This window comes from Eptatretus burgeri, chromosome 12 (assembly GCF_056783735.1).
Source record: "Eptatretus burgeri isolate ZD-2024b chromosome 12, Ebu_testis_v1, whole genome shotgun sequence".
NCBI lineage: Eukaryota > Metazoa > Chordata > Myxini > Myxiniformes > Myxinidae > Eptatretus > Eptatretus burgeri.
Window position 1 is genome coordinate 73,740,377 of NC_140972.1, and position 27,404 is coordinate 73,767,780.

Here is a 27,404-nt window from a genome sequence, read left to right on the forward strand (position 1 = left end):
TTATTAAGAACGTAACACACCAGTACACAAACACCACACAAAATACACCACACAAAACAAGTTCGGTGAGGGTCTGCAATCTCTGATTGCTCTTTCTCGTTTCTTTTTTAATCTGCATGCATGAAGACTTGAGCGTCCAAGTTTGAGGCCTTAAATCTCAGGTTGATGTCAGCATCAACAAAGGACAAACTCGAATCTGAGTCCAGATTGGAATGTCTATCCCAACACTGCACCACTTCTCTTATCAGAAACCAATTGATATCAAAGTCAGCTTGCCCTCTATTTATTCAGGGTCACTCGAACATAATCAAACTATGAGGTTATCTTATTATACATTACGAGTTATCTATGAGGTTATAAAACCCGATGGACAGTCTTGTTCCAAGCATGCAACACATTCTTCTGACGCATACCTTTATTTTGGCAGTGTGTAAGCAACTGACAGCTTTGTAGAGGCAATAAAAAAATACCCGGGTTGCGGGTATGAAGTAGAAACATACCTACTGCCTATAATTCAAAACACCTCACTGCACTGGAAAATGTGGGGACGTGGAGGTAAATGGTGGAGACTTGTACCTCCCCCACCTGGAGGTGGGGCTACATGATGCACATTTACATAGAGAATTTGCATCACCCACCATCTCTCACCCCCCCTCCCCCCAAGACCACCAGCAAAGATAATACACCCCTGTACACTAATTGGGGTCATGATGATCCTATGTAGCAAGTCTGGATGGAATCAGTGCAGAACTGCAGGAGGAGTAGCACGACAAACAAACAAGCAGTCATAGACTGGTACTTTCGAAATCGTCAACTTGACCACTGACCTTGTCTAATAAAAGCTGTCTCTCGAGAAGGTAGCGACGTAAACCAGAAGTTTCTGCGATGATTCTGTACCAAACCATCAAAAATCGAATGTTTTGGATGTTTGACCTCACTGTGACCTTGACCTTTGACCGATTTTAACCAAAATCTAATCAGCGCGAGCCATCACCCTCCTGAATCACGTGGTGTAATTTGACATTGGTAGTTTCTTCCGTTCTCGAGTTAGCTGCACCAAACCATCAAAATTCGAATATTTGACCTCACTGTGACCTTGACCTTTGACCGATTTTGACCAAAATCTAATCAGCACTAGCCATCACCCTCCTGAATCACGTGGTCTAATTTGACATTGGTAGCTTCTTCTGTTCTCAAGTTATTGTGCCTACAAACAAACAAACAAACAAGCAGTCATAGACTGGTACTTACGAAATCGTCAACTTGACCTCTGACCTTGTCTCATGAAAGCATGAATCAGTCATAAGCCCAAGGGGAGCTTGAATTGTGAATTAATTGTGGTCTACGATTTTACACTGTGGTTTGCAGATCATGAGTCCCAGACAAAAACTTGATTTCTTATAAAAATTCCATTTTTTTGTTTTTATTTTTAAAAAAGTGATTCAGTACCGGCAGGATATGCCAGATAATAGGTGCATTACTTTTCAGAAGAATCTGATAAAAGACTTTTTATTTATTATATATATCAGTTATTCATCGCTGTTCCAGAATTTCGACAACCGAGTTTTAAGCGTCCTAAGCGATCGCAAAAACCAACGACAAAATTAAAATCGAAGTTAAAACGAACTCGTAACGTCGAGCAAAGCAAAAATACTCCATTTCTCCCCTCAAAACCTTAACGTCACTCAACGATGCGTCTGCTCGAGCGCACTGCATCATGGGACGACCCGTGACGCGTCGAGTGAAATACTTTTTATACAATCTTAAAAAGTCTCCAAAACATCCGATTTATACCAGAATTTCGACAACCGAGTTTTAAGCGTACTAAGCGATCGCAAAAACCGAAGACATAATTAAAATCGAAGTTAAAATGAACTCGTAACGTCGAGCGAAGAAAAAATACTCCATTTCTCCACATGAATTTACGGAATTATGTTTGACCTCACTCTGACCTTGACCTTTGACCGATTTTGACCAAAATCTAATCAGCGCTAGCCATCACCCTCCTGAATCACGTGGTGTAATTTGACATTGGTAGCTTCTTCCGTTCTCGAGTTATCGTGCTTACAAACAAACAAACAAGCAGTCATAGACTGGTACTTAGGAAATCGTCAACTTGACCTCTGACCTTGTCGAATAAAAGCTGTCTCTCGAGAAGGTAGCGAAGCAAACCAGAAGTTTCTACTATGATTCTGTACCAAACCATCAAAAATCGAATGTTTTGGATGTTTGACCTCACTGTGACCTTGACCTTTGACCGATTTTGACCAAAATCTAATCAGTGCTAGCCACCACCCTCCTGAATCACGTGGTGTAATTTGACATTGGAAGCTTCTTCCGTTCTCGAATTATCATTTTTTGGATGTATGACCTCACTGTGACCTTGACCTTGGACCGATTTTGACCAAAATCTAATCAGCACTAGCCATCACCCTCCTGAATCACGTGATGTAATTTGACATTGGTAGCTTCTTTCGTTCTCGAGTTATCGTGCCTACAAACAAACAAACAGAAACGGAAGTCATCAATATACTAACGAAATCTTTAGATTTCAGAAGTAACAAACAAATGGAAGTCAGCAATATACTTACGAAATCTTTAGATTTCGGAAGTAACAAACACCGGTCCGTGAATTATAGTCAGGACGCTATGCAGGAACTCCGAAATAGAAAAAAACATTTCCTTTCTCTTAACTTTATCTTTCTTTTTCCCTTTGCTCACTTCTGTCTTTTCCAGTTAAGTCTTTGTGTGTTACGAAGCCTTTCATTCATGCTATTTCCTTTACCATTTTCTCGACTTGTTTAAACAAGTTTCATATATTCCATTTTTTAATCTTGATGATGATCAAGTCCTTATGGCAGAAACAGTGGTTCCATGAATTATGACCTTCGGGCCAAGGTATGGCTATATTGCTCTGACAGTCCTTTCATCGAGCTTTGCATTACCGTGTATTTTGGTATTCAGGCTAAAATGCAAGTGTTTCACTTTTTCATCAAGGTTGTGATGTTTCCCTTTCTACTTCTACTCAATGGATAAGTACCACTGTCCAAGACTCGTGATTTTGATATGAACTGTCCATCTTCGGAATTTGGGTTTGTGGTTTTGGAACAGGTCGTTTGCAGATACAAGTTGTACAGATAGATGACGCACTTTGTCGAGACTGGGGTACCAGAAAACCTTCGTACAAACGAAAAGTTTGTGTCATGAAGGATCAAATTTTCCCAAAATTTAATTTGTTGTTAAAAAGTGTTTCCTCCATTGTCCTCCTTCCTCCTCATGTGCTGTCCTATGCATGTGATCTTGGGTTTATTTGTAATCAGGAAACATTTTCACACTATATTCACTCACACTATATATAAGGAGATCAAGGGTGGAAGAAGTTGGTGAGCTGTCGGTTTAAATTTTGAGATTTGCCTCAATGGCAGTCCATTTCATTCCATTGAGGCCTTCATGTTTGTCTGCCTTCAGCTTTTTATTGGTCATCTCAATTTCGATTATTGTCAGTCTATGAGTGGGCACCAGGATATCGATCCTTAAAATGTTATGAAGAGTTATTGTGAAAACGAGTGTTCTTCATCAGGTTCAAATCCTCTTGGCAATCCTGTATATGTGACTTTCAGTTTGTTCATCAATCGGACTGTTTTGTACGTCGATAATTTTTCAAAAGATGCCAGTATAGTATGATGGAGGAATGTGTCACCAAGAACCATATATGGAGTTCAAAGTGGTTGACTGTGTGTAATCAATACCCACGAATGATGGTGAATGGAGCTTTTGGGTCTATGTGTCTTCCTGTATACCATTATTTGTGGGTTGTTATGAATTTGAGGCAGTGCAACATCTTTGGAGGGAATATGCTTCAGCAAAATATATTTTTCCATGTTTCAGCCAGCTGGTTGTACGACTTGTTAATGGAAACAGGTTTATCATCCGGGAGGTAGTGTTGTTTGGGCCTACTCGTTTAAAATTGTTGTGGTGGGTAAGAAATTGATTCTTGCACTGTTATAAATTGTGCGGAAACAAATGCATAGAACACTTGAATGTCCGCTTGCCTTTAGAGGAATATAACAGTTTTTTATTGGCTTGTTTTGGAAGAATTAGTGCTTGTACAACAACTGAAAATGTGATTTTTTTACAACGCACCCTTAGGGTGGTGGCCCATGGTAATACCTTGTTGTGAACTCTACCTCCTGACGAGAGGTGTTCAGGATGAGCATGATGGATCATGGCGCACACCATATTTTACAAGTGAGATTAAGCCAACTGCCCTGCCTGCAATTATAGACGACAAGTATTCCACCATGTCGTTTACAAAATTGGTCATTTGGGCCGATACGTTGGACGAATTCCAAATTCTCATCATTGAAAATGGGGTTGAGTTTCTCGCCTCTTTAGCACCCTTCTTGATTTATCACTCCTGCAGCAACTCGGTGAGAGACGTCATTGATAAGCTTCCAGGGGGACATCCAACGAGAGTAGAATTGCTCCACAGTTGGGAAGGACACAACGATTGGACCTTCCAGTTTACAACAGGGATAACACTCATTATATCCCAATAATTTGATTAAAAAGAAAAACTTGCAATAATTGCTTCCTCAGGTTAATATTGAGCTACACTGTCGCCATAAACGCGTCTCATAATAAGGTACTTGAGAAACACGGCATGCTGGGAGCTTTAACTCAGCAGCATTGATTACCGCGTTGAGATTTACGCTTTTCGAGCATTTGCAGCACCTATCCCTTCCCCTTTATTTTCCATGCAGCAATGAGTGCACTGCCTCTGGCTGCATTGAAGTTAATCAGCTTAATTGAAAGTGTTCCTCGTGAATTGCGTGGATTCATAACAGCTGACTCTCAACGGGATTTGTGAATAATTCATTTGTGCAGAACAACACAAGACAGTTATTGCATAGTTCCTATTAAAGTATTAACTGGATTTATTGTGAGTGTTGCTTAAACTGAGCCTCGTGGCTTATTTATCACAGTCCTTGATGTCCCGAACCATTTATTTCACCAATCCTTCTAGATGCATTGCTTTCTTTCTTACTTAACAATATGAGCACATTGTCTGGAGACAATGCCTGCATACCTTCACCACTAAATGGTTTCTCATGCTGTAGAAATAATATGCCTTACGCTCTGCTTCCAATAACGTAGCTGGAGGTAAATTGCCATGAACGCATCTTGGTTTTGGTCTTTAGCAAGAATATGGAAACCAGGTATTTTTGATAAAGTGGTCACCAAGGGTAAGCCTCCTCCGATACCTGCGATCAAATTATTTTGTATGTCTTTTTTTTCTGGACTGCCATATGATCTTGACCTTCAACATTTAGGGATAAATTGTAAATTAAGAAAATGTGTCTCTATCTACAGTCTATCCATAAAACTCAACATCATAAAAATCGACAGGTTATTCAAGTTGTGATCAAAAGGTGTTTTTGTTAATTAGGTCGCAATCCGAAAAAAGTACGTCAATGATGCGAAACAAATATCAGGTGCACAACTTCAATGTAGTTCCATTTTTAGGATGTAAGGACGTCTTGGAAGGCCAAGCGGTCTTTGAGATTCCGCGTTGGCAAACTTGTGTGATGACAAACAAAAAGCACGTTCTGTTTTTTCAGGCAACCATTTGACCTTGACCTTTAACTCGGAATGTTATGATGTAAATTAAACATAAATGCGCCTTACTCTATGCTATGTCGCAATGGCAATTTTGTTAAGATTGGAGAAAAATTAGTCAAGTGGTGTTCAATAAATGTAAAATTTTCTATAACTAGGTCATGACCTTAAAAATTAGATGAAGGTCAAAAAATTTGTCAACCACACATACTTTTTAGTCCCATCATTAATGTAAAATTTAATTCCAAAAATCCCAGCCGGCTCTGAGATACAGCTCAAACATTAGCAGAAAAAAAACAAACCAAAGAAAGAAAAACCTGAATGGTGGTTTAGTACTTCAAGGGGTCTAATAAACTCTGAGGTACCATTAAAAATTGAGGACACTAATTGTAGAAATAAACCTTGCAACAGACATAAGCCTATCATATTGGAAGGAGGCTTGATAAAAGGTGCAGCGGTATAGATAGCTCTCAACACTGCTCGTTCGTACCTCCAGGTTGTGTCGAAGAAGTTGTTTTGAGATGTTAAACGAGCTATCTATCGTATCTGCGCTCAATTTGGAAGAAAATTATCTTGTAATATATTCTTAACGAGTTGGTCTTTGAGCACTTATCATGATTATTTGGACCCTGTCCAAAGAGTGAAAAAAAAATTGTAATCAATATTGCAAGAACTGCAAAATGGAGACCCACACAATCACTTAGTCCCTGATGAAGACCACCATATAATGGAGCTGACTCATTTGTCCTTTGTTGAGAAAAAAACCTTGAGCTGGTTGTGATTTTGTCATCTCGACTTTGCGGCAGTTTTGGTGATTATTGATTCATTTATTTTTCCAACTCTTTGTTTTTGTTCTTCTTTCTATTTGAGGTTCTTTGAAAGTTTGAAAGAATGTTTATACATTTATGGGGTACAATAGACTGCTCATTTGCGGGTATCAGTTTAGAGCCCAGCCAAAGTTTCCCTCGAGCAGGAGCTCTTGACTGGACAGAATGGGTTGATGGGGGGAGGCTTCGGAGATTAGCTGCTATATTTTATGAATAACACTGAACAACAAAAATTTTTTACTGGAGATGTGTAAAGTGATTTAGACTAATTTGGGTACGCTGATTTCAAAAATCATAACCGTTTTGCTGTATCACGTCAGGATTTTCAGAAACAGAAATATTCCCATTGCCTAGAAGTCAGGATTTCAATGAAATTTACAAAAATTCATTTATTCATTTATTTCATCATGAATGCTTCAAAATTATAGAAATTACAGAAAAACTCCACTAGAATGTAATTAAAAATGCTTTAGGCATTTGGCTTTGCGTTTGTGCTGCTCTGTGTCAGTTTCACGATGCAGGAACCAGCAGAAATCGCCCATCATGTTCGGGTTGTGCCGCCCTTGGTAACGCGTCTCCATGAGTGAAATCTTTTGGTGGAATCGCTCGCCGTGCTCGTCCGAGACTGCTCCCAAGTTGTCAGGGAAGAAGTTCAGGTGCTGGTGTAGGAAATGGATTTTCAGGGACATCCTGGAGCCAAGTTTCCTGAAGGGCTCCAGCAGCTGCTGCACTATTTCTTCATAGTTGTCCGCGCGCTCGTTCCCCAAGAAGTTGTCCGTCACAGCTTTGAAGCTCCTCCACGCTGCCAACTCTTTGGGGTTTAGAGTTGTCGGAAAAGTTTCGTCCTTCATAATCTGTCGGATTTGCGGTCCAACAAAGACACCAGCCTTGATCTTGGCCTCCGACAAGGTGTTGCCAAACTTTTCCTTGAGGTATAAAAACCCACGCCCATTCAGATCCATTGCCCGTACAAAACTTTTCATCAAGCCGAGCTTTATGTGGAGTGGTGGAAGGAAAACCTTGGCTGGGTCGACAAGGGCGACATGCTTCACGTTATGTCGACCAGGTACATGCTCTTTTCGCTCTTCCCAATCTTTCTTCGTCCAGTGATTCTTGTCGTCTCTGCTATCCCAGAGACAAAGGAAGCACATGTATTTCGTGTAGCCTGACTGCAGCCCTAACAACAGCGCCACCACTTTCAAGTCTCCGCAGATGTGCCAGTTGAAGTCATTGTACTTGATGGAATCAAGCAGCTGCCGCATAGTCTCATAGGTCTCTGTCATGCCGAACGCGTGAGCCAGTGGGACTGATTGTTTCTCGTTGCCATTGTGGAGCAAAACAGCCTTCAAGCTGTTCTTCCCCGAGTCGATGAAGAGGCGCCAGTCTGCAGGATCGTGATCACACCCAAGTTCTTTCAACAGACCGTTGATGTCACTGCAGAATGTCATCGTGTCTTCCATCTCAAAGAACTCAGCCATGTCTCTGTGACGTGCTCTGAACAAGGATATCTTGGTGTTAGGTTCAAGTAGATTCCACTGCTGCAGCCTTGATCCAAGCAGCTCTGCCTTCGCCTTTGACAGCGAGAGATCTCTTACAAGATCATTTAAGTCTCCCTGGTTCTGAAGGTGTGATTCTTGAGTGTCGGGTTCAAAAGGTTCATCATCACCATCCTCTTCACCACTGCTTACAGCTATGTTCTGATCAGCTGGAGGTGTTGGAACGGGGTTCTCGTCATCATGAGGCACAGGTTTACGAGCAGAGACGCAGTCAGCGTACTTGATGTGACCTTTATTCTTCTTGTTGAATCCGGCGATGCTTGTGCAGCAGAAATAACAATCATCATGATGATTCTGCGGCTCACGCCATATCATGGGCACCGCAAATGGCATGCTCGCGCGCTTGCCCACCAACCACTGAGTCAAGGTTGTGTGACAGCTTGTGCAGCAGATGTGTGGTGCCCAGCTCTGTTCTTGGTCCCCCACCTTACACCCGAAGTAGTGAAAGTAGGCGGCCTTCATTTTCACTGCTGTAGATATACTTCGCTGTTGATCTTTTTTGGTATACCGACCACAGACATAACAGAAGTTGTCAGGATGATTGGTACAGGAACGCCTACTCATCTTTATCTGAAAGAAAGAAATATAACACAAGTTAACAACAATTGTACGAAATAGACATGTTAAAGACATATGTAAATTTCATTGAAATCCTGACTTCTAGGCAATGGGAATATTTCTGTTCCTGAAAATCCTGACGTGATACAGCAAAACGGTTATGATTTTTGAAATCAGCGTACCCAAATTAGTCTTAATCACTTTACACATCTCCAGTAAAAAAAAATTTTTGAAATTTGTTGTTCAGTGTAATTAGAATGTCTCCACACATCCCTCAGGCGTTTTAATAATTATAAGGCATTGGGCTTTCTAATAATTCAGTAAAATATCACAGCTCCTACCCGAGTAAAAATTCCTCGGCCCATCTGAGCTCCTGACCACATACAAAGCTTTCATCCACAGCCTCATGGAGTACTGCTCTCCTCTCTGGGTTGGTGCTCCTGCCTCTCACCTTTCTCGGCCTCTCACTCTCTCACTGCAGGCAGGTCAATGGTCTTTCTGTCTTCTACCGTCTCCTCTTATGTCTCGCCCTCCCCCTGCTCTGTCTGTGATAGGTCCGCCAGTAACCCCCCCCCCCCCCCCATATTTCCGCAGGGCGCTCAAGGTCCGCCAGTAACTCCTTTCTGGTAAAACTTTCAAATTCACGGACTGCTCACCTTCACTCTTTCATTCCTCTTTTTCCCCACCTTTAGAATATACTCCCACACACTCTTCAATCCTATTCTTCCCTCCAAGCCTTCAAAACAGCTGTTCACCACCACCTCATATCTTCCCCCATCCGAAACCTCGATCTTTTCTACCCCCGTTAATCCACCCCAAACCCACCTCCTTCAATTTCCCTGCTTTCCTTCCTGAAAGTCCCTGTAGTGTCCATCTTGTATACCCCGTGTTCCACACCCCATCCCTCTCCCTTCCTCAGATCTCCTAATGTCTCTGTTCCCCACTGTTTTGTCCTTCCCTCTCCCACCCCTCTTGTCTCTTGCCCTCCTTGCTATGCGTTGTGTGCTCGCTCTCATACGAGCCTCGACAATGTATACAAAAAAAATAAACTCATGTATTATCTGCATTTCTGTGTTCTCATTTCACCTTATTTGTTATTAAAATATCAACGCTTGAAAAAGTGAAGAATCACATGTAATTTTGTGTGAAAGAATAAATGACAATTCTGTTCTCTCCGCATTGTACCTTTGTACTGTCTGCGATACATGAATGGGTTCCGTTTGTGGCGAGGATAAATCAGATGGAGAGATTGCACTGGCAGTGGAGCATGATCTAATAAAAACCAACAAGTTTCGAAAAATGAATAAAATTATTTACCTTTGGTTGCACTGCAGGTGGTAGTTCATCCCCGGTGTATCATCTATGGAGATGTACTGGTTAACGACAGCTTGAAGTTTGCAAACTGAGATTGTAGACATTTCGGACGATAATGGGATACCACTCAAACTTTTATTTTAATTATTTCCGAAGGAGCAGGTGATCCATTAAATCTACGAATGAAAAAGTGCTCTTAAACAAACATTACACAGTGTGTGCCACATGCTCCAAGCTTATACTGCATTGCGAAACATTATCAGCCTCATTCCAGCTGAGACACCAATTTTCACTGCTGCGAAGGACATTTGTTCCTGCACTGCTGCAAAGGGAAAGCACAGATACGCAGGTTGGTGTCGTTCCACTGCCAAAACAGTGAATCGACGAATCCCAGCACTCGGCAGTGATAGGAAAGATCAAGTGATGAGAAACGTTGACGAGACAATTCTTTGCCATCCGACTTGGAGCCATTGCCAGCATTGCTGGAGATGCAACAGGTGTATGTCACTTCGAGAATAATTCCTTTCCTGGTTATCACTTCCAGCTTTAGCCCGAGCAAGGAGTGGGTTCTTGCAATGCTGGATTATCTTATTTATGGAGATCTGAATTTGCATCATTGTGTTGGGGCTTGCAGTGTTGGTGCTTGATACATGATGTGAAAGTGCAGTGGGCTCACCTCAAGTGCAAAATGGACATGCTGTACGATACCCAGAGAAGCTCAGCCATTAAGAAAATGTCCCAACCATTGAAGTCAGTTGTCCAACAAGAAGTGTGGATGATCAATTTTATCAAAGCATGGATACTTAATATGCATTTATTGCCTCCACCACCATGGAGGAGGTTATGTTTTCACTTCTGTCTGTCTGTCTGTCTGTAAGGATATCTGAAAAAGTTATGAACGGATTCTGACGAAATTTGGCCGACAAGTTGGGTGTGTGATAAGGACGAATTGATTAGATGTTTGTGAAGATCTGGATACTGGAATTTTAAAAACAATTCTTCACCATTGAGTGATTTGGCCAAAAAACGATACATAGCACGATATCTCAAAAAGTTATGGATGGATTCGGACGAAACTCGGTGGATGAGTTGGGTCGATGACAAGAATAAGCTAATTAAATTTTCGTTCATGTCCAGATGCAGATCCGGTCTATCAGTGGGATGTAAAATGTAAACTGTTCAGCCTGGCGGAGGTATGCGCTCTACAGAGTGCCATTCTAGTTTTCATTTGTTTTGACATGTAAAGGGATCTCTTTATCCAAAAATACTAGCTTACACCCAAGTAAAATGGCTATCACATGATAGACTTCTTCTTTGCATTTTGAGCTACCTCAAGAGGTGAAGATTTTCTTAATTGATGCAAAGTCTAATGCAATTAATGACCTCGATTGCCCTTAGCTGCCTCTGCTTGCTTTCTTAGATGATATTTCACATCTATTGAATGCATCTATGCAAATAATTGACGAAATAATCATCCTTCCACCAGAAAAGGAAACAGCTCTTTGCTCATAAACTGGACTTTTAGCCCTCTCAACTTAAACACGATTAACAATATTTAACCGAGCTTTTAAGCCACTCAACTGCTCTATTATCATTCACTTTTTGGGTAACAGTATATAACACCGAGTTGGAGCTCTTTTGATTACGAGCTCAGAAGGCTGATCGGATCGAGCGGAAACCTGCAGTCTTGATTTCCCAAGTGGTTTAATCCAGAACCCATTTGCATCACTGAAGCGAACAAGGAATACCGCCTTGATATAAACATTAGATTATTTTAAGCATGCGAGAACAAAAACTAAATGACAAAGAATGATAAATAATCAACGATCTTCAGGAATTACGATGCAATGGGCGAGCAGGAGAACTATAATACAAGTTGGAAGAAATGAAATGGGGTGCAGAGATGAAACCAAAAAATATTTTCAGCCTGTTGGAAGGGTGCAGATAGCAGGAAGGGTGCACATGGGAATTGAGAACCGGGAAGAGCTCGTTCGTGGACATTTGACCAATTTCAACTTCGGAAACTTGCAAGACTGTGGTGACCAATGAGTAGCCTTTGGCGCATTGGACGTGCCCAGGGGTGTTGGAAGCATGCAGAGCAGCCCAATCGGCTGCTTTTTCATAACAATCTACTTCGGACATTTTCAGATTTAATTGAGGATTGCGATGGACCTGTGGATTCCACTGACCTGAAAGCCATCAATGTTGAACATGTGACAACTCAGCGGCTTCATCCAACAAGACCTCAGCTCAATTGCATTGCTTAATTAAGCCATCCCTTCTATGGTTTCAAAGTTGCAGAAAGGTTAATCAAGCTGAAATGCAAAAACACATTGAAACAATGCTTTGACACCTGTTCTCACCAACCTTCTGGCTTTTAGTAACATAGGAATTGCCAAAGCTTTCTACTAATGCAGTAAAAGTGTCCAGACTACCTTTTGTTATTGACATGATTTTTCCAAACTTGCAAGAAATTGGCTCCAACGAGAATACAACCTACTGCTCTCGATTTTCAAACTATTAACCTGCATTGATCTCTCTTGCTATATCAGGCATCCATAAATCTCCCACTGACTGAGCTCGGCAACGTCATTACAGGTAAGATGCGGTTTTATTTATTTAATTACCTTGCATTTTGCTTTTTAAAACCATTTGTTTGGTATTTCCTGAATCAGCGCGCACATAAACAGTGGTAGGCGGTGCTGTCTTTCTCACTATCGTCGCATGGAGAGGTGGGCTAGAAGGCTACAATTAGTTATTTGAAAAGGAAGGTGTGATTCATAACAGCTTGAGACGTCCCTGCCACAGAGGTTATTTGAGACTCGAGCAAAACTGTTGACTGGCTACGCCGTGCAGCAAAATTTCCCTTCCCTTGAAGGTCATCTGTGAGCTCAGTGTGTTTTACCAACAATCAGGTGACTGAGCTTAGAATCTATATCCTATATACCCTAAGAATCTTAGAATCTACGAGACGACCCGTGAACCCGTTGGGTTCCCATTGTGACAGCAGTTGATGGAAAAAAAACTCATTTCAAGAAAGAAAAAAAGATAGCTCCACCAAACTATACCGCTGAGGTTGTTTGCATTAATCAAATAATCCCGAACAGTACTTCACTGCATCGGGAATTGATTTTTAAATAATTGTTTTCGTTGCCCGATTTCACCGAAACTTGATATTGCGCTTCAATGTGAAGAAGAAAAAAGAAAAAAAGACGAAGAAAAAAAAAAACGGAGAAAAGAAAGTCGAAGAAATTATTGTGCGTAATCTTGTAAACACAATTTTATTTATTAATGAACACGGAAGTATGAGATCAAAATGGTGATGTTTATTTTATGCTTAAAAATCAATCGTTCTTTGTCTATACTAAATGTTTGAGATTTTAAAATAAATAATTTCAAGAAAAAAAAAGATAGCTCCAGCGAACTATACCGCCAAGGTTGTTTGCATTGATCAAATTCTCCCGAAGAGTACTTGACTAAATCGGGAATTGATTTTTTTTATAATTTTCTTTGTTGCCTGATTTGAACGAAACTTGATACTGCACACTGCAGGAGAATGGTGAGTAAGGTCGCCCTAAAATTTTGGTGCTATCTTGTAGCATTTTGGCTGTATTTTGGGAACATACATGCATATACAGTGTATATATATATATATATATATATATATATATATATATATATATATATATATATATATATATATATATATATATATATATATATATATATATATATATATATATATATATATATATATATACACACACACACACACACACACACACACACACACACACACACACACACACAAGATGAGAGTTTTAGTAATATATAGATATCTGACATACCCTAAGAATCTTAGAATCTATATCCCCAACGCTGCTGTCCTAACCAAGATTTTGTAAATTGCATATGACAAATACATGATAAAACCGACAAACTCGAATTTTAAAAACAGGAGCAATATCCCTGGGCGCTCAACTGGTAGAATGATGATACTGCGGAAGAAGTCAACGTGCGACGGAATCAGCAAAATGTACCAATAAACCAATGTTTTGTTTTGTTTGTTTGTTTGTTTTTTTGTCTACATTGTCGAGGCTCGCATGAGAGCACACAATGCACAGCAAGGGGGGCATGAGACAAGAGGGGCAGGAGAGGGAAGAACAAAACAGTGGGGAACAGAGACTTTAGGAGATCTGTGGAAGGGAGAGGGATGGCATGGGGAACACGGGGTATACAAGATGGACATTACAGGGAATTTCAGGAAGGAAAGCAGGGAATTAGAAGAAGATGGGTTTGGGGTGGATTAACGAGGGAAGAAAAGATCGAGGATTTGGATGGGGGAAGATAAGAGATGGTGGTGAACAGCTGTTTTGAAGGCCTGGAGGGAAGAATGGGATTGAACAGAGTGTGGGAGTTTATGCTAAAGGCGGGAAAAAAAGAGGAATGAAAGAGTGAAGTTGAGCAGTGATTCGTGATTTTGGTAGTTTTTCCAGAAGAGGGTTATTGGTGGACCTTGAGCGTACTACGTAAATGTGGTGGGGACAAATCACAGACAGAGCAGGGGGGGGGCAAGACCGGAGAAGAGACAGTAGAAGATAGAAAGTCCACCAACCTGCCTGTGGTGAGGGAGTGAGAAGCCCAAAGATTCGGCCTCATCGTGGGAGATGATGATCCTAAGTGCCTTGGTTTCCATGGCGTGAAGCTGAGAAAGGTGGGAGGCAGGAGCACCGGCCCAGAAGGGAGAGCAATACTCCATCAGGCTGCAGACGAAAGCTTTGTATGAGCTCTGGTGGGCCGAGAGGTCTTTGCACAACGGAGGATGCTCATTCAGCGACTGGCTTTGGAGGCCAGGTTGGAAGTGTGGCTTTCCCAGGAAAGATCATGACAGATAGTGAGACTCAGAAGTTTGAATGAAAGGACTTCTTTCAGAGGATTGTTGAGAAAGTTGGCGGGGGTCGGGGGGGGGGCAGTGGTTCTAAATGATCCTTTCAGAGAGACATCGTGAGAGTGTCAGATTTGTTCACGTTGAAAGACATGTTCCACATGTTGGACCAGTTTGTGGTTTTATCCAGATCTACAGAGAGTGAAGAAGCTGAAGCTTGCTTGTCTGAGGCATGATAGATGGTACGGCAGAAGGTGAAGTCATCAGCGAAGAAAGAAAGAAAGAAAGAAAGAGGATTTTCCAGAGAGTCGGAGAGATCATTGATGAAAACCAGAAAAAGAACAGGGCCCAGAACTCTGCCTTGAGGAACTCCAGCCTGGACAGGAAGAGGGGATGAAAGAACTCCATTTAGGGCCACACGTTGACTGCGAGCGTTAACAGGAGAGGAAGTCTGTGAGCCATGAGTGAAGATTGCCTTGGATACCATATTCATATTCTCTTGGGAGAGCAGAAGCAGCATATTCAGGGTAAAGTGACCTGATCTGAAACCAAATTGATGATCGGAAATGTAGCAAATACCTATTTTGGGGGGCAACCCCGCCCCTCCCCCCACTCGAAACCCCCTTCGCGCCCGATTATTTTAATGTTGTGAACAAATTTGGTGCATCAAGGTTTATGAAGGTTGTGGTCAAGTTTCATCGGAATTGTGTGTGTAGTTTTCGAGAAGAAAGCAAATACCTATACTGGGGGGCCAACCCCCTCCCTCCCCACCCTCCACCGATCCCCTCAGACCAGATTCTTTTAATGTTGTGAACAAACTTTGGTGCATCAAGGTTGATGAAGGTTGTGGTCAAGTTTCATCGGAATTGTGTGTGTAGTTTTCAAGAAGAAAGCAAATACCTATACTGGGGGGGCCAACCCCCTCCCTCCCCACCCTCCACCGATCCCCTCAGACCAGATTCTTTTAATGTTGTGAACAAACTTTGGTGCATCAAGGTTGATGAAAGTTTTGGTCAAGTTTCATCGGAATTGTGTGTGTATTTTTTGAGATTAAATCAAATACCTATACTGGCGGGGGGGGGGGCAACCTCTCCCTCCCCCACCCCCCACCTATCCTCTTCGACCCGATTATTTTAATGGTGTGAACAAACTTTGGTACATAACTGGTGATTAAGGTTGTGGTCACCTTTCTTTGAAACCATTTGTGTAGTTTCAGAGAAGAAGTTGAAAGTGTTTGACGGATGGGCTGACGGTCGAAACGACAGGTCATCCCGTAAGAGCTCACCTGGAACTACATTCCAGGTCAGCTAAAAATGAGGACCATAGTCTTGAAGAAATTTCCACGTCCTGTCATGTACAGCAACTCACCAGCTTTTGTGATACGACTAGAATAACTCCTCCACTTGTTCCCTATTCCACCCCCACACTTTTCGAGAAAAGTGACAAATCTGTGCAGCAACCGATTGCATTTACGGCATTGCCAAAAGCCAAATTGCCCCCAAAATATAGAACCTACAGTAAATGCAAATAAACATGATTCGGAAACAAAATAGACAGACCAGAGCATTTTCTAACAGCGCCCTTTTCTCACAATTCTGCTTCCACTGTAATATTCAATTTCAGATTCCATTTCCTGACACTTCTTTTAAATTCCAAAAATGAACGGAGTGGGAAGGGAGGGTTGTGTGTGTTTTTTGTTAACTTTGTTTGCCAAGAACCAAACCGAAGAGAAAATGACATATCCACATGTGTTTATTAACTTTTCCTTTCGATCGGTCTTGAAAGTGACAATTGGATGGATTTGAGGCAATGCACAAACATGTTTCAAAACAAACGTAGTACTACAATCATGTAAGTGCACCTCAAGAGGCTGACAGGAAAGCTTTGAGGTGTGCATGTTTACCTTTGAGCTGTCTAGTTTTAGGTTTGATTACCAATCCACGATGTGCTGTCATCATAGTGCTTCACAAGCAAGCTGTGACATCATTGTGTACCATTGGGGTGTTGCATGAATGTGTGTGCCATGTTAATGTCCCATGTCCCATCTGTCAATGTCCCAATGTCCCAATGTCCCATCTGCTAACATTTGATGGTGGGCGTGACAGATCCAACGCTGTTTTTCAGAAGAGTGGGTGACTGTTGGGTTCATGAAGTGCCCAGCAGACCCATGATCAAAATGAAAAGTTCGATTCCCAGATCATTCCCTGCCAAGGTTGGTCAGTCCGGTTAGATGGGGAGCGAGAGACACACAGAGGGCGACAGACAGAGACACATGGAGAGACAGAGACAGAGACAGAACTCGCTCTCCCACTTTCCGTGCTTTCTTCTCATTTCTAGTTAAATACCCCAGAACTTCTGCTTCTTTGGTGCAAAAATGTTTTTTGAACTTTCCAGTGTGTTCATAGAGATTAGAACTTGGTAGCCTTTTTCTACTAGGTTTTGACAGTTGGAAAAACAGATCGCACACAAACGCATGCAGACAAATCCATGAAACTACATCAGACTTGACTTCAGACAGGAAGTAATGTCACTTCCCCAAGCACTCTCGGTACCAGCAACACCATCTTTTGGACATCACTTTTCTCTCTCCACTCAGCAAGGCAATTGAGGAATTTCTTCATCCACCAGTGATGCTTGCTTTTGCTTGTTTGACCATGCTCTATCCCTTTAAATGCTGAGCATCAAGCATGGAAGCAAGGAAGCAGCATTCAGTTAGGATTCGAACCACCGTCCTCCCACAATCAGAATAGATGCTCCAGCCATCACACAACTGATTCTGGACTTTGATCAGTTGGCTTCCTCAACATATAATTTTTTAAAGTTCAAAACGTCATTTATGTTTATATTTCTGTGCCAAATGCTTCATCATAAGAATATCGTCTTCATGTTGAGATACGTTATTTACTACAGATAAATATTGTTAGGGGCCGGGGTTCGAGGTTTACCATGAGGAGAAGCACTTGAGTTCCTCCCGAACACCTGGTCCTGAGGCGACCAGCCGCTGATAACTCTGTGGCTTGGCAAGTTGCCAATCAACCATGAACACCGATTGATACTGCCAATCCTGGCATGGCATCACTACTTCGTGTGGTTACCTTACCTTTAGACGACAATATCAAGGGGGGCTCGTGCCCTTGATGCATGCTTGTCTTAATCTTACCTAATCAGATGCAGCCGAGCGGAGCTGCCAAGTATGCACTGGCTAACAGAGCAAATGACGTGAGGTAGAACTTCCCAGCTAAACTACATGAGGACTATGCTGGACCAATGGAGAAAAAGACACGACAAACTGGGTACATTTATAATGCCAGCAATTTATTACAGCAAGGGTGAGGAGAGGTATGTGGCACAATAAGCAGGAATTTGATACATGAAAATACTGACAGCAAGGGAAAGCAAGGATTGGTATGGTGCGGAAAAAGAAATGCAATTATTTACAAACACAAGAGACAGAGTACAGAGTTACCCCGATCATAAAACTTCTACAATCTTCTCGATGTTAACAAAACAGGTGCCATCAGAATCATTCTGCGAATAAATTATATAGTCCAGAGAGAGAGAAATTACGAGGCGTTTGGCGACCTCTTTGTTTTTTACCAGGCGCGGATGATGGACAAACGCAAACCCAGTTGCTGAGGAGTGGGGAAGTAGAGGGGAGGGGGCAGGAATGGCGGAAAGCTGAGGGTGTCTGTGGTGCGTCATCTGAGAGAGACGTGGTGAGGTGTGCGGTGATATGTTGGTGAAGTACGGAGAGGATGGTGTAGAAAGCAAAGAACGTGTGTAAAGATAGTCCTTTCGTGAAGTGTAAAGAGGTCTGTACATGTGAATACTGAAACTGTGCCTAGACTGGCATCTGGTTCTTCCGCATGTTCCTCACTCCCCTCCGTGTGCTCCGTTTTGCTCCGCTCGTTCTGCCCACTCCGTCAAGCTCCATTGCCCACCGCAAAAACAAGAGCATGCAGCCAGAGAACCGAGCCCTGTTTTTTTAAAATAATCCTCTGCGCAAAGGGGGAGGGGTGGGGTGGTGACACTTGGGAGTGTATCGGGTGGAGCGATGGGTGTTTTCCAGCGCCCTCATTGGTGTATTGATGATTACCCCGGTGTTAGTTCCGCCCATGCAATGATTCAGCAACGAAATTCCCTTAGTCACTGAACACTCTGCCAAGCGATCCATCTCTGAGATTAACATAGCACCAGGGTATTTGGTTTTACTCGCCGGCCATGAACATGCACCAAACGCCCAATGTAGACCGTAATTGAGCGAAGCACTAGGACTATCAACTTGACGTTAAATGGAATCTCACACACTCTTGCGCTCCAAGTTCAATGCTCGAACGTCCAGATCTGAGTATCTGTCATGGTACACCATGCTCCCCCATTCCCTTTTGGTCTGAAACGGTGTGCTGGTCATCAGTGGTGGTGACTATGTTTGAGGCATTTGTAGCGGCAGCGTGGTGGTGAGTTATGGCATAGTAGTTTGTGCTTGTTGAGGCGTCATGGTTGTGACTGTTCATGGTGAAGGTAAGCAAGCTTGGGTTGTGATCCGATGGTGTGGTGATTTTTATAAAGCAATCTTGAGGGTGCATGAAATGTTGTAACGTTGGGGTTAGAGTATGGTGAAGTCTGAGGTGTTGCATCTGTTGGAAAATGACACGTGATTTGAATCAGAAAGGGCGTGCATATGCAAATGACTTGCTCCTGTTACTATGGTCTTGTTACTATGTTACTATGGAAAAACACTACCTAAAGCCCTTGCATGCATGCTTGAAAGAAGGAGAGGTTCAAATGTGCAGCAAAGCAAAATAATGTAAAGAATGAAAGATGGGTAAAGAATAGAAAGAAAAACACTACCTAAAGCCCTTGCAACGCATATCGTCCCGTAAACCCACCACACATAAGGGAAGGACGATCGAAAACAAATACTAATGAATATAACTGTCTCTGGAACCGCTGTATGTTGTGTGCCATTGCCTCATGGGAGTGCCGGTTTCACAGATCCGCAACAATATGATACGGGATTCTGGGTGTAATTCTTCTAGAAAATGGCATTTAAGCATCGGCTCTCTTTCCCAAAAATTCCACAATTACCCACATGCTTTCCCGACCCCCCGCCCCACCCCCCTTTCCAAACACCCTTTTAATCTCCACAATCTATGCCCAATATGCAATTGTTGTAAATCCAGTTAGTCTTTCTTCTTTTACAGAAACTACACCTTAATGAGCATCTGGCACATCGGTTACAAAATGGTGTAAAGCTACAAAAAGACTCGGGAAAAGTGAGATGTGTAACACGTTGATATTGTCTTCCCCTCTCTCCTCTTTCTGGGTTTGATACCTTGACACTTCCTCTTTGAGCACCAAGTCCAATGACCCTCCCTTGCTTAATCTGCCTTTTATGTACGTCGGAGTCAATACTGACTAAAACTGTCAATCTCGTGAGTTACCTGCAAGGAGGAGGGGAGAACTGCCATGCTGCATTGTGCAGCTTCAGAAAACAAGCTCGAATGAGCGAAGATCCTCGTCCTCTTAATGATGACGTTATAAAAAGAGTATGACGTCATTGTGATGTATCAGGTTTGCGATAAATTATCTGTGCTAATGCCCGGCTTGATTCCCGCAAACAAAATTCAAACAGCTTGCTGAGTTTCTGAGATAATGGTATAGGCGATTTCCATTAGCGGCGATATTATGACTCAACTTTTTTTCTCGGAAGAATTTCCCAAATCGGAGATGGTTACAGTGGGCTTTCTGCATATACATGGCAAGTTTCACGAAGATCCGATGAAAACTCTGGGTTGTGAAACAAAAAAATGTCAAAAAATAGGAATGACGTCATAAAAATTGATGATACATCACTATGACGTCATATATGTGCGGTAATTCATCTCTGCTAATGCCCTGTTCAATTAAATTCCCGCAAACATAATTTAAAAAGCTTGCCGAGTTTGAGATAATTTTTTAGGCGATTTCCATTAGCGGAGATATTTTGACGGCATAACTTTTTTTCTGGGAGGAATTTTCAAAATCGGAGATGGTTACTGTCTGCGCAGGGTATTTTTACATATATATGCCAAGTTTCAGGAAGTTTCGATGAAAACTGTAGGTTGTGTAACAAAAAAGTCCACAAGAAGAAGTAGAAGAACAACAACGTGAGTAAGACTTAGAGATCCTCCACGAGGATCTAAAAATTATTGGAGTGGTTCAGCTGTCTGGTTTGTCTGCATACATTGTACGTGCGAAATGAAAGGTGCCGTTGTATTTGTCATTGTCGTCAGCCCGTGGTGGCAGTACCGCAGCGCACACAAAGCATCATTGTGTTGATTTTGATGCGGATTTGAGTAGAAGTTCATGTCGATGTATGTAACTGTAGGAATGGAAAATGTCAATATGTAATCCTCGATGAACACCTTTGACGTCAGCAGTTTTTGTGTTTTTTTTTTTGTTTTTTTTCTTTTCTGAGCTCTGATGTCATTGCCAGGGATTTGCGATTTTTCTTTTGCACTCAAGTTAATGAAAGTACATTATCAAGATTGACATTGAATTATGCATATGGAGCCATCAATGCTACATGCTGCTTTTACCAAACCATTGTTTTGTTGAAAGACTTGAACAATGATAAAATAATCTTTTGTGATTTTTATTTTCTTTGTTGCTGGAATCATCGCTTGATCGTGCTCCAGTTTTACCGCAGGTGTTCCTGTCATTCTTTCATCTTCCGATATTTTCATTTTAAAATTTCCTCAGTTCTCTTGGAGACCACCATTCTTGAATAAAATTGTATTTATGATCTCCCTCTCAGCAATGTGGAAACATTTTCTGATGGAGAAAATAATTGAGTTTTTCTCATTCAAGCTTTGTAAGCGATGCTGAAAAAGCAGAACCTTTTAGAAGCAATTTAAAGTATGCGAAAATAATTTCTCATTCATGACTTGTTTTATGCCTCAATAAACCAGAAGAATATATTTTCAGACTCTGAAGGCATTTGCCCTGTAAATACTTGGACACTGAATAACCAACACACTGTCCTTGTCCAGGAAGGTGTGGTGCCAGGTGTGTAACTGAACATCATCTGGACAATTTCAAGGTGCAAACTGAGCTTATAAAAATGGTTAAAGTTTGATCGATCTTGCCATTATGTGATTGATGGAGACCCGAGTGGGTGCTAAGGAGTCATGTTTACCTTGACCAAAGTGTCTTGATGTCCTTGATTGGAGCTCCATTGATTCTGAGGATTGAAATGCTCGTTGGCAGGGCAGTTAGCATGACGGTTATAAAGTCAAAGGCTACAAAGACTTACAACTGCAGCTTCACAGTGTGGTAAAGTCGTCTCTCTCGTGGTAAAGTCGTTTCTCTTTCTCTTTCTCTTTCTCTTTCTCTTTCTCTTTCTCTTTCTCTTTCTCCTTTCCTCCTTCACCTATTTCTTCTGCAAACTTCTTGTCCCTACTTTTTTTTCCCCATGTCCTGGCTCACTGCCTGAAAAGTATTGATGAAAGGGAATGTTTAATATACTTAGCATTGACAATGCTGATGAATGTCCTGTTAGAAGGGAGGGGCAAACAGCATTCTCCCAGCTCAAGGACTTCCCGATGCCATTTATTATAAAGAAGATGGATATATGGTTGTTGATGACCAGTATGGTTTGCAAAATGTTTTCTATGTTCGTTTAACTTCCAATTTAATAATAATACCATTCCTTTGCACTGTAAAGGCGCATAGGGCTGCCGAGGCAGTTTCATTGGCAGGGAGTACAGGTCGTCACTCCAACTCATTACCCCAAATGGTTATTACCCCAATTCACTGAAACTCATTTCACTAACCTCAGATGGATGACAGGCTGAGTCAACCCCACCTGTTGCGAATCCAACGGCTGACAGGGGTTTGAACTCTGCGCCCTTAGGTCCCAAGCCAACCACCTTAACCACTAAGCCAACACCAGGCTCACTTACAATTTATGATAATGAAATTGAAATATTGCAAAATTTGTTTTCCATTCCATGTGCTCAGGAAAGCGGTAACTTTGAAGTACACTTTCTAAAAAACTCAATCTTTGTTTTGCATCAAGAGAAATTCATGAAGCATGTTGATGCACTACGCAACAAAAGACAATTATACAAACAGAATGAAGATTTTTAACAGCATTGTTATTCGTGGATGTTAACCTATTATGTCAGATGTAAGGTTCGTACAGTGTTATCAAAAAAGCAATATGTGTCAACTAACGGTAGAAACATCTCCACCCATGGGTTTTCATCATGAAGCACGTGACAAGCAATACAAATTCATAATTATTTGTTGTGCACTGTGTTGTCATCCGATAGTTCATGAGAATGAGCAAAATATTTGTTTATAACTTTCAGGTTCAATATTGCTGTTGCACCGTTGGAGTCAGTAGATTTTTGCCCATCTAATTATCCCATATGAAAATATTGCAGAATTTGTACCACCTCTAACTCCTGTAGGCTCCGTGCATCCCTCTTCTCTCTCTTCCTTTTGCACTACATCTAATATTCCAACATCCTTTCCTTTTTGCTCTCACTACTCCAATGCGCCTTTAAACCCCCAACGCCTCCCTGCCCCCCCCCCCACACCCACAAAATCCCACTCCATCTTTCCTGTGCTTACATTGTAAACAGTCGTTTATTTTCATAGGGGCAATACTATTGCAAGTGCAACTCCCATCAGACACTCACACATTATATAAGTAAATATATATACACACACACACACACACACACACACACACACACACACACACACACACACACACACACACACACACACACACACACACACACACACACACACACACACACACACACACGCATTTTGAAAACCATACCCGGGACTATTACCACAAATGAACTGCTATTGGAGACAGTCTGGTGTTCGGTGACTATCCTGAAAAGAGCCCTCGAAACAAAATGCTGAGAACAACAAAATTAAACAGCTTGGTCTATGAACTGTGATCCCACCCAAAGTGAAGGTGGACACCGAGTCCAAGGAGAACTTCGTTCCATCTCCTCAAAACCACAAATAGACATAACCACCAACACACACACACACACACACACACACACACACACACACACACACACACACACACACACACACACACACACACACACACACACACACTACATATATTTGTGTGTGTGTGTGTGTGTGTGTGTGTGTGTGTGTGTGTGTGTGTGTGTGTGTGTGTGTGTGTGTGTATATATATATATTTATATTTATATATATATATATATATATATATATATATATATATATTTTTTTTTTTGTAAAAAAAAAGATATTTCTATATTGAAGCATGTGGAGTGTGATGAGCACCCCCCAGATCTCCATTGAACATAGTCCTACACCAAAGCATCACCTCCAACCCAGAGGCCTCAGCCTGGCGACTCTGTCAAACAGACAAAGATTACATGGTCAACATCAGTTAAACATCAAACAGAGCCGCCTATCCAGATTTCAGGCTTATTTGCCCTCATCAGGACAGCGTACCGATAAATATCTAAACAATGATTACCAAATTCCTCGTTTCTACATCAGAAGCAACTCCTAACCGTTATGGTGAGCATTGTCGCGGATTATGCTTCTCATGGTAAAACTGCATAATTCATAAAGAACAGCTGTCTGTCTTACACCCAGACTATTGTTGCCACTTATGCAACCCTTTCAACCAGAAGGAATGTGATGTGATCAGTGGGTAAATTGAAACATGTGGAGTGTGACGAGCACTCCCCCAATCCCCATTGGGCATTGTCTGTCTGTAAGATAGTCCGACCTGGTGTAAGACTATGTCCAATGGAGATTTGTGTAGTGCTCGTCACACTCCATATCTCTTGATTTACCCGCCGATCACATCACGTGCCTTCGAGTTGAATGGTTTGCATTAGCGGGAACAATCGTTTGGGTGGCAGACGGACAGTCGTTCTTTGTGGATTATGCGTTTTTACCATGTGAGAAATAATTTGCGGCGATTCTCAACATAACAGAAGGAGGTGTGTCATATATATATATATATATATATATATATATATATATATATATATATATATATATATATATGTTTATATATATATATATATATATATATATATATATATGTTTATATGTTTATATATATATATATATATATATATATATATATATATATGTTTATATGTTTATATATATATATATATATATATATATATATATATATATATGTTTATATGTTTATATATATATATGTATATATATATATATATATATATATATATATATATATATATACATACACACACACACACACACATACACGATTGTGGATACTTTGAGACCTGGGAAGGCTCCGTTCACCTTCTGAAACCCGCATATATAGTAAACCGATCTCACACACACACACACACACACACACACACACACTTGTGGAGATGGATACTTTGAGACCTGGTAGGTCTCTGTTATATCTGAAGCCCAGCCATGTGTGGAGGTAGCAATCAACAACAGCAACCTTCACATGCACACACTTGCACACATATACATGTACACACACACACACACACACACACACACAGTTCCCTTACCCTTGCAGGCAGTTTGCAGACATATAAGCCTTTCATCTTTTTTCTTCCCAAAATAAATTTGCTGGGGAGCACTTACAAGAATTGCCATTGATTCTGTAATCCAATTTCTCTTAGAAAATTATTGATTTCTTTATCTGACAAAATGTTATATCGTTCTTTCTCATACCCCACCCCTCTTTTCTCTTTTCATTCCCTTAAAACATCGCCACACCTCCCCTACTTCCCTCCCCACCATTGCTCTGTCCTTCGGGATGTCTCTGCTGCAGAGACTTGAGTGAGAATCGTATTGAAGTCATTCCGAGAAAGGCTTTCCGGGGAGCGACCGAAATCAAAAACCTGTGAGTTAATTTTTGTTGCCCTTGCTTCCACTGCTTCGGTTTTGTCAAGGAATAGAGCTAGGAAACAGCTGCACATTCTCTAATCACAATCCATCCGTCATCATCTATCACATATGTAATCCCACTCGATCATGTGCTGGTGCTGTGAGAATGTTGAAGCCAGAAGGCATCTTGTCTCTTTAATGCATGTACACTGAGAAATTTAAAAATGAAGATCAAGTTTATTTTCTTCATTATTTGATGGTACTCTCAAGAACCATTGTGTTTGTCAGTGCAAGACTGTAAAAACGTTATGTTGTTCATTTGTTGTTTTTTTTTAACTCTCCTGCATCACACGTCCCTTGAATTATAACTGTCGCAGAGCACTGTGTCCCTCTCTGCTGTAGTGCACTTGCTGTATCGCTCTTTGGTGCATTTCGACTGGCATCTGTTCTTCGGAAAACACGCTCTGCTGACCAGAGATTTAAATTCTCCCCGACACTTGCCCGCTAATGGATTAAACGTTGGGGTCAGTCGGCTGGGGAGGGGGGCCAAGGGTGGGGTGCGGTGGAAGGGGGATGGGATGGGTTTTTGCTTCAACGTTAAAGATGGCCCCTCTGGCCTTTGATTTGCAACCCATTCTCGTAATGAAATTGTTTCCTGGCAAAACGGTGGATGAAAAAAAAAAAGAAGCCAAGCGGAGAAGAGAACCGGGTGACTTTAATGGATAAGCATACCACTTAATGAAATTACCCTGCACGGGCTGACTGAACAAAAAGGAAGGGCAAGCTACATGAATATTTACCGCCTTCATGGTGGAGTTTGACTACGGGGTGCGCAGCAAACAGGCAGTCAAACTGGCGGGAGCCACAGAGCAGGCAGCAGGTCCTAAGCTCCCACATAGCTATCCCAGAAGGCAATGCCTCAGTACCATTAGCTCCCTCTGCTCTTGCATCCCTGTGATATCTTGTCTATATTATGTTCTCAACTCCATGCTCCTGCGCTGATTGCCTGACTCTGTCTCTGAGCTTATTGAATTCTCATTTTTCTAACATTATTTTTCTCTCTCTTTTTTGGTTGTTTATTTTTCTTGTTTCAGGCAGTTGGACAACAACTTCATCTCCTGCATCAAGAATGGTGCCTTCCGTGCTCTTCGAAAGCTTGAAGTTTTGTAAGTTTAACTCTAACCTCACTCTATCTGTCTCCTCTGCAATTTTATAACCAAGTTCTGATGCTTAACCTTGAGTGCTTGTTCTTCGATTATTTCCAAGATTGCAAAGTCTACACAATATGTATTTATATAGTCTTCATGTATATTGTGTTTAACATTATCAACTTTCTTTTCGGCTTTTTGAGACTTTCTGTTGATTCGCCTTAGTTTGAGGCTCTGTTGTTCTATTTGCGAAAGGAAGAATAGAAAAACTGATTTATTAAATGCATGTTAAACTTATTTCCAGTAAATGTGGGAAATATTACAGTAATTATATGAAGCTTACAACGATGGTTAATTTATAGTAGATATATTACTGAAGAAGTTCAAATTGTTTGCATTTATATGTTATAGAAATACATATATACATGTGTAAAATGTAAAAAAATTTAAATGCAAGGAAACGTCAAATGTGTAAAAATATGTAATATTGGTACAAATTAATGAAAAAGCTTTCTCTGTTTGTAACAGCAATGGTTCATGCTTGAAACAAATATTTAATGGATTGTGATTCTTCAATGGTGGATTGATCGATGTTCAGTGATTT

General features: G+C 41.3%; 1 protein-coding gene across 5 annotated transcripts in view; it reads left to right on the top strand.

Annotated features, from left to right (window-relative positions):
- Window positions 1-27,404, top strand: part of LOC147015913 (slit homolog 2 protein-like) — a 628,660-nt gene that overhangs the window by 379,284 nt on the left and 221,972 nt on the right. For all 5 annotated transcript variants that reach the window (XM_085848522.1, XM_085848524.1, XM_085848523.1 and 2 more), the window contains 2 exons: window positions 25,597-25,668; window positions 26,747-26,818. In XM_085848522.1, coding sequence (XP_085704648.1) covers window positions 25,597-25,668; window positions 26,747-26,818 — 144 coding nt within the window. The remainder of the gene's footprint in view (window positions 1-25,596; window positions 25,669-26,746; window positions 26,819-27,404) is intronic.